Source organism: Desmodus rotundus, chromosome 5, assembly GCF_022682495.2.
Source record: "Desmodus rotundus isolate HL8 chromosome 5, HLdesRot8A.1, whole genome shotgun sequence".
Taxonomy (NCBI): domain Eukaryota; kingdom Metazoa; phylum Chordata; class Mammalia; order Chiroptera; family Phyllostomidae; genus Desmodus; species Desmodus rotundus.
Genome location: NC_071391.1, coordinates 11,832,472 through 11,841,589, shown reverse-complemented (window position 1 = coordinate 11,841,589; position 9,118 = coordinate 11,832,472). Strand labels below are relative to the sequence as shown.

The 9,118-nt window shown below is 37.8% G+C and overlaps 1 protein-coding gene across 1 annotated transcript; it reads left to right on the top strand.

Moving 5' to 3' along the window:
• Window positions 1-1,527, top strand: LOC112302694 (olfactory receptor 5L1). The gene is made up of 2 exons (XM_024558245.3): window positions 1-88; window positions 412-1,527. Exon 2 carries the CDS (start codon window positions 452-454, stop codon window positions 1,409-1,411), a length of 960 nt encoding a protein of 319 aa, XP_024414013.2. The 5' UTR covers window positions 1-88; window positions 412-451; the 3' UTR covers window positions 1,412-1,527.
• Window positions 1,528-9,118: the final 7,591 nt, after the last annotated feature.

Genomic DNA, 9,118 nt, shown 5'->3' with positions numbered 1-9,118 from the left:
GACTTGTCACACTCCCCAGCAAGAGAACTGCACAGCACCTCGCCTGCTGAAACTTCATGCTAATGATAGACAGACCTAAGAAATTAAGGTACATAGGATCACAGTATCTGTTGTCTCGAAAGGAATTTGTTACATTTTTCAGGGAGCAGGAGTTGATCTCTTGTGGCTTCAAAATATATCATTGGATCTATTTAAGACTCCATCAAAATGTCTAAGTTAATTCATCAGCTCGGTTTACTGTGGTTATCTTACACATTTCTGCTGATACTTTGAATTTGGTCAGGGGAATGTGCTGCCACACTGAGCATTTAGAATTACTTGACAATTGTATTTCAAATACATTGTGTTTGACATGAATGTGATATTTTTTGTTAATGTAAATGTGTGTTTTCTCTCTTGTTCCCATTTCAGAAGACACACAACTTACCATCTGGTTTTCTAAACCTTACACATGGTGGACCCTGGGGAGGGGAACTGCACTGCTGTGACGGAGTTCATTCTCCTCGGGTTATCAGATGTTCCTGAGCTGAGAGTCTTTCTCTCCCTGCTGTTCCTCCTGATCTACGGAATCACATTTTTGGCCAACCTGGGCATGATCGCACTGATTCAGGTCAGCCCTCGACTTCACACTCCCATGTACTTTTTCCTCAGCCACCTGTCCTTGGTGGATTTCTGTCACTCCACGGCCATTGTGCCACAGATGCTGTTCAATATGTTTAAAAAAGATAAAACCATCTCCTTCCTGGGATGCATGATACAATTTTACTTGTTTGGCACATTTGTAATTACTGATGTCTTCCTGCTGGCCGTGATGGCCTATGACCGCTTTGTGGCCATCTGCAGCCCACTGCTGTACATGGTCACCATGTCCCGGAAACTCCAAATGGTGCTGGTTTCTAGCTGCTACGTCTGTGGGACTGTGTGTTCTCTGATCCACTTGTGTTTAGCTCTTGAGATCCCAACCTACAGATCAAATGTGATTAACCACTTCTTTTGTGATCTGCCCCCTCTCTTATCTCTTGCTTGTTCTGATGTCACTGTGAATGAACTGTTGGTATATATTGTGTCTACTTTCAACGAGATCATCACCATTGTAGTCATCCTCACCTCCTACTTGTTTATTCTCATGACCATCCTGAGGATGCGCTCTGCAGAGGGAAGGCGCAAAGCCTTTTCCACCTGTGCCTCCCACCTCACAGCCATTGCGGTCTTACAGGGAACAATCCTTTTCAGTTACTGCCGGCCCAGTTCTGGCAACAGTGAGGATGCTGACAAGGTGGCTTCGGTGTTTTACACTGTAGTGATCCCCATGCTGAACCCCCTGATCTACAGCTTGAGGAACAAGGACGTGAAGGAAGCTCTCAAGAAGGTGCTGGGATCCAAATTACTTTTTGAGAAGCTCTTTTCTTAGCCAGATTTAGGGTTTTTTCAGAGATCTTTAAAGGGGCTTGTTGGAGGGAATGTTAAAGAAAAGTAAAATGGGGAAGGATTTACATGCAGGAGATCTATGTATGCTTTCTCCCCCCATGTTTCTGTCTTTAAAAGCCATATCATTTGAAAATCTTTTTGTACCTTTATTTATTTATTTCCCTATATCCATTTCCTTTATTTAAATATAATTGGGGTGACATTGGTTGATAGAATTATATATGCTTCAAGTGTACCATTCTATGATACATCATCTATGTACATGCTGGTCACCCCCAAACAAACCTTCTTTTGTCACCATATATTTGGCCCCCTTCACCCTTTACTACCCCTCCCATCCCCATCTCCATTGGTAACCACCATGCTGTGGTCTGTGTCAACAGATTTTCATTTGTTTTTCTCGTTTGTCCACTTGTAGCTTTTAGTTTAAAGCCATATCCTATCCTTTTTATTGGCCTGTTCAGAAGCATCTGCTGCCTTTGGGGCTGTTCTCCAGCCTCTAGTTGCTGTGAATGGGTGTTTGGAGTGTGTTGTTAGACTCTGTTTTTGTTTTGAGACATTATCAGTATATTTCTAACGAAGCATGCACATAGACTCAAGTCTCAATCATTTTTAATGAATGCAACTGTTTTTATGAAACTGACTTCATCCTTCCACATGGCATGAGTATACATTTGTCACATATTCTATGCTTTTTTCATAAAAGTTTGGAGTGAATTTCCTACATGTTTTTGTATATTGGGGATAATACTTTTTAGTCATTAATGGATATTCTCTTTTTTATTATCCTTTCTATTGCAAGGTTATAATTTTATAACTTTCCAGACTGACAGCTGTCAGAGAGGAGGGGGAGAGGGGAAAGAGTTGACTTAATCAAAGAAGGTGAAGGGGTTCATCAAAGAACACATATTCCTGAAACAGAGACATAAATGACAGTGTGGGGATAACCAGAGGGGGGGGGGGGCGTGCGGCTGAGTGAGAGTAGGCAGAGGGGGGGAAATGGGTGCATCTGTAATAGTGTCAATAATAAAAATAAAGTTAAAAATACCTCTTCTGCAAAATATATAATAATACTCTAATTTCATAATAAAATTTTCATAAAAATTAAATCTGTATCTTAAATTCTTAGCACAATATATTGCATAACTAATTAATGAATTACTTGCTGTTGTTAGTTTTTACTTCTACTTTTTGTTCTCTATTTTACTTTAATTCTGGATTAAACAAGTAGGTTATGCATCTGATACCATACTCTTTTTAAAGTTTCTATGTCATTGTTAATTTTTTATTTACTCTGCCTGAAAGTATTTTAAGCATTTACTATATTTTCTAAATTGGTTATAATCTGAACTTATTGTATTAGTTTCCTATGGTTTATAAACAAAATGACTGCAAATTTGGTGGATTAAATCACTAGGCCTTTATTCTTTTGTAGTTCAGGAGTTCATAAATCTGAAACCAACATCATCGGGCCACAACCAGGGCAGCAGGAGGACTACACCGCTCTCTCACGGGGTCATCCTTTATCTCTTTCAGCTTCTGGCACCTGCAGCCATCCTTGACTTGTCATATCATTCTTGTCTTCAAGGTTAGCATCTTCAAACCTGTCTCTGCTCCATTTTTCTATATCTTTTCATGCATTTGTGTGTGTGTGTATGAAAAAAAATGTCTGCCTCTCTATTCTAAGGGCACCTGTATAGTGGCATTCAGGTATCACCCTGATGACCCAGAATAATTTCCTCATCACATCCTTACTCTAACTCTGTCTCCCCACAACCTTTTCCCAAATCAGGTGGTCCTTATGGCTTCCAGGGATTAGAAAAGCTTCACACACCCATCTTTTTAAGTTTAAATCATAATTTACCTTTCCTATGTTTCTACAATGTTATCACTTCATTTATAAATCACTTTAATATATCATTTGGTATTTGTGATTGTGAATATATTTATTAAGATCATACTTAAACACAACACAAGTCCTCATTACTTTAATGGAGAACAGTTGACTTCAAATTAAATACCTGGGAGCTGGTTCAGATCTTGCTGAGTGATTTAAAGGAAGATGCTTAAATTTACTAAATTTCAGGTCTCACAACTGTGAACTGGGGATAAACTGCCAGCCTGAAAGAGTTATCATTGAATTTAAATATAACAAAACTTTAAGGACCTGGCCCATAAGATGCACTCATTTTAAGTGTTTCTTTAAAAGAAATTTTTGAGAGCAAAGGTCATTTAAAAATATTCCAGTACCACTGACAAAGACAACTACTCAGTGTTTTTTAAATAAGTGAATAAGCAAGAACTAAAAGAATGGAGTTACTTCTGCTTATGATAAAAATATGCCATGGCTCTGCATTGGCTTTTAAACGATTTCAATGGAGTGAGATTTCCCACATCACCCATGAGAATTTGCATTTTAAGATGAAAGAAAATTAGAACAGGGTTTTCCAACCTTAGCACTAGTGATATTTTGGGCCAGACAATTCTGTTCTGTGGGGGTCTTCCCTGTGCATTATCAGGTGTTTAAGAGTACCCCAGCCCCTACCCATTGGATAATAGAACCACCCTTCCCCACATTTATGATGAGCAAAAATGTCTCCAGACATTGTCAAATCTCCCCTAGAGAGCAAACCCTGAGCTGGAAGTCACTGAACTGGAGTGTGGCAGTATACTAGAGCTCTAGCCTCTCAGAGAACCTTGAATATCAAACTTCCCTGTATTTACAGCTACCCAGGCACTCACATTTTAGCCAGCTACTAATTTGATCTCTCTCCAGAATCTGTGATGTCTCCTTTCAGAGATCTTTGATTTTAGAGCTTGAGGGACACAGAGTTCCTCTTACTTTATTTGATATGGATGGATGACTATCAGTGCCCATATCCTTCTGAGATGTAGGCAAACGTTTTGTATCTAAGAGTTGATTGTTTCATTTATTAGCAAAAGGATGTCACATTATATTCAACTTCACAAAAACTAACATGCCACATTTCTATTTTCTCCCCAGTGTTGCTCCATAAGTAATCATCACAATTGTGTGGGAATAATTGAGGAACAGTGAGTGATCCGCAGATATGTCTGTAAAGCAAGCGCATAATAATTTCTTTGGACTTCTTCAAGTGGTTTTATTTCACACATGTAGTCTGGTCACTCCCTAACTTGCAGACTACAGGGCTTCACAGGTACTTTTCCTCCCTTTACTGATTGCATCTCAAACTCCTGGTAGGCACTCAGCCTCTCCTGTCCTTGGTGACTCTTTGTTTTGGCACCAGTGGGATCTGGTGAAGTATTCATGGCCAGTCACCAAAGATCCAGTGATGGGTTTCTGAGTGGTGACTAGGAACTAGTGATCTAAGCAGGGGATTTTGGTGGAGTTATTGGGGAAAAAAGAGTTTCTTTCCGCTGAGATTAATGTTCTGGGCAGATAGAAGCTCAAAACTGCTCATATCTCTTTCCATATATAATATGTATATTTTTTTCTCCCCTCCACCCCCAGTTTTCTCTGTCTTCCTTCATTAGGCAGCACATTCTCTCTAAATTTCATTTAAAACTCTCCAGTCTTGTAATGAATTTTTCAATCTCCATGTAATTGCTTATGTTGTTTCTAATGTCTTTCACTCACTATTGGGTACTTGTCAAAATTCTTAACATTCAGTTGAAAGAAAGTATCCTCCTTTTCTCTGTAGAATATGTTGGCACAACACATTTACAGAGTAAATGTATGTATGTACATATGTATGTGTTTAGTTTTCATTATTGTTGTTTAAGTACAGTCTCAGGTCTATTCTGGCCTTGGATGGCCAGAACTGCACTTCAACACGATGCACATATAACACATATCAGAGCCACTGACTTTGTTTATAATTGGTTTTCAATCTGCATGTTGACTTCCAAGATCTCTCAGTCTCAACAACCTGATATATATATTTTTGCTTCCTTCCCATTTATTTCACCAACCTATCATATATTCTGTTGTTTCATAAATTGCTTTATACTGGATAAATCAAATTAGATAGTGATTATCATAACCCTATTATCTATATAATAATTTACTGTTTGGGAGCCAGAATATATAAATATTTTGAGACATTGTTAAGATGTACAAAAACACTGCATCTTTTCATTTTTGTCTAATCAACTCCTCAGCAGATAGGGGTGTCCAACTTTTTGGTGTCTCTGGGCCACACTGGAAGAAGAAGAGTTGTCTTGGGCCACACAATAAATACACAAACACTTAGGAAAACTGATGAGCATAAAAAAGGCTTTAAGTACATTTACATTTTTGTGCTGGGCCGCATTCATAGCCATCCTGGGCTGCATTTAGCATGTGGACCCCAGGGTGGACAGGTTTGCTCACATAAATTTTTCCATGGGTTTCGGATATCAGAGTCTGTGTTCCTGAGATATGATGTGAGATCCGAAAACTAATCTTGAGGCCTCAAAGCAAAATATAAGAGGACTTGCAATGTGCTGGTGAACCACAGACTTCCTAGGGAGGCACAACTTTCTTCTAGGACCATAGGCCTACCGAAGTAGATTATAAACATTTGGCAATGATGTATTATTTGGTCTTTAAGTCTCAAAATCAGTTGTTCCAGTAAAAAGTGAACTGATACAACAGTGTAGTAAGGTGAGTGAAAAAGATAATGATCTGGAAAAGGCTCTTACCTTAATCCCAGTACCTTAGAGCGTGAAAGGATTTTAAGTGCTTATCTTCTTATGGTCACTTATTTCATGCACAGGAATCTGGTGTTTTGAGAAAAAATGCCTAGAATAACACAGGTTGTAAATGCCTAAGGTATTTACAACAACAACAACACAACAAGAAAACCCTGAAGAAGAAAAAAAATGTGTGTTTAACATGTGATAATCTTAAAACAATTCTCAGCATTATTGAAGGGGATTTTAAGAGAAATGGAGACATCAAACTATCACATGGAATAGAGAAATAAAGTTCATTACACATAGAAAAATCGTAGGTTGAACATCTAGGATGTAGTTTGAGATGTGGAGAAAAAAAGAATTTGACATTGTCAGGACAAAAATCCTATTTCACTCAGTCAGCTGAAGTGAGAAGCTGGCAACCAGGATCAATGCCTGTGAGGAAACATTCCAATGAAATGAATGAAAATAAATGAAAGTAGGCACAGGGGCACCTTTTTGAAGACAAAATTCACTTAAATGTTCCTATGTTCTGACAGTTTATGAAAGAAAGATGATTAGTAATAGTAAGAGCAAAGAAGAATAGTAATAATAACATCTTAATTGATGCAAATAGAATTCACTGGTGCACAGTTGAAGAGATTAACTTCAGAGAGGAGGGACACATTTTTTCCAGAAAAGGACAGGAGGGAGGGAGGGAATCACTGATGAATTCAAATGCTTCTACAATAAGAAGAGGAGAAAGTAGAGGATATTCGTATTTGCTGTTCTATGTTTTTCTCCACAAAATAGACATCATTTTCTGGAAGCAAGCAGAAGGTAGCAAAATATGACCTAAAAAGAAATATTAACGTTTGCAATAGCTATTAAATGAGGGAAACAGCTGTATGTAATATACAATGTTAAAGAACAATATATATAAATATATATAATATAAATAATGTAGACATATCCGTATATTTATCTTAATATTGTGAATTTTATGCAAATATAAAATGAACATGTATCAAAGATTTTACTTAGTTGATTCATTAATTAAGCTGTTATTGGTATAAAGGAAAATTCAAAGAGTTATAGGTCAGGAATTCACATATCAACATACAAATAGATACCAATTGGCCTTTTTCACAGGGGGAGAGGGAAGTCAATTGTCTACACTGGACAAAATGTACGTGTTTATAGTCAAGTATCACTTGGATTGTATCAGGTATCCACCACTGACAGATCTGTAAGTTAGAGCAAGGACAGGAAAGGCAGAGACAACCCAGAGAGGTAGAGCGGAGAGACTCTTCAACACCTTTTACAATTTTTCACTGCAGAGGGCATGGACACATTTCTGGATATCATTATCCCATTGTCTGGATTGAATGTTATAGATCTGTAAGCATGGGGATTTCTCTAGCTGTGTTCCACAGCTTGGATTCCAGACAAAATAGATGTCTGGATGGACTCAGAATTGCTGTGTTGCCAACTTAATTTTTTTATTATTATTCTTGCTACTTTATTTTACTGTTTATACTATTACAGTTGTCTCAATTTTTCCCTCTGTGTCCCCTTCCACACACCCCTGCCCCCTCCTTCAAGCAACCCCACACCATCATCCACCTCCACAGGTCATGTCTGTATGTTTTTTCGTCAATCTCTTCACCTTCTTTCATCTAGTACCCACCTTCCCCCTCCCCTCTGACAGCTGTCAGTCTTTCCCTGTTTCTATGCTTCTGATTTTATTTTGCTCATTAGTTTATTTTGTTCATTAGATTGCACATATAAGTGAGGTCATAATATTTGTCTTTCTCTGATTGGCTGATTTCACTTAGCGTTGAGTCTTTAGTTCCATCCATGCTGTTGTAAAAGGTAAGAATTCCTTCTTTTTTTAACTCCTGCATAGTAATTCCATTTTGTAAATATACCACAGCTTTTTTATCCACTCATCAACAAATGGACACTTAGACTGTCTCCAGCACTTGGCTATTGTAAATAATGCTGCTATGAATATAGGGTGCATATGTTCTTTTGAATTGGTGTTTCAGGATTCTTAGGATATTTTCCCACAAGTGGAATTACTGGGTCAAAAGGATGTTCCATTTACAATTTTTTGAGGACATTCCGTACTGTTTTGCACAGTGGCTGCACCAGTCTGCATTCCCACCAACAGTGCACTAGGGTTCCCTTTTCTCCACAACCTCATCTGCACTTGTTTTTGGATTTATTAACGATGGCCATTCTGACAGAAGTGAGGTGATATCTTTAGAGCAGAGAAGTCACAAGATACTGAGGTTACAGAGGCCAGAAAAGAAAATTTAACATATTTTTTGAGAAAGGTACTCTTGTCCTTTTATTGTAGATGGTGAAACTGAAACTCAGTGATTAATTGGCCTGCCCAAGGTCACACAACCACTAAGTGACAGAGCTAGGAATCGGTCACTTTTATAACTAATTCAGAATCTTCTAATTTATCAGTGGGTTCCAAACAACTCTATGGGGTTTCTTTGTTCCTCAGAGGTGAAGCCAGGTCTCAAGATGAGAAATACAGAACTACTTTCCCTCCACCTACACAACGTTTCCCCTTGAACAACAATGCTTTACCTGTTGTGGAAATAAAAAAATACTAATAGGAATGGAGGCTATTTATTCAGAGTATTCTATGTAATAATGTGATTAATTAATATCACTTAACATTGGTGGAAGAAGAGAGAGTTAAAAAAGTAAAGAATGAAGCCTGGGTTTAGAGTTCAACAACTGGTTTGATGGTGGTGCCATTTAATGTGGAAAATAATAGCCTTAATTTTATTAACCAATGTGTCACACCAGCAAATTTAATGAAAAAGAAGTAGAAGTGATAATCTATCACTTAGAAAAAATTAAAAGTCTATGCATCATTCTACATTAGCTGTAGATATGCCTAGAAGTAATCAGGATGCCCAAGTAGATTTAGAATGACTCTTCTATTTATTTTGACCATTTTCTTTTTTATTTTTTCAATAATGTTGAGGTTACCATTCACATCGCTATTGTTACTCTGTGACACCCT

What these genes read in the sequence shown, in the direction of transcription:
- LOC112302694 (XM_024558245.3), top strand. Translation starts at nt 452, where the DNA reads ATGGTGGACCCTGGGGAGGGGAACTGCACTGCTGTGACGGAGTTCATT.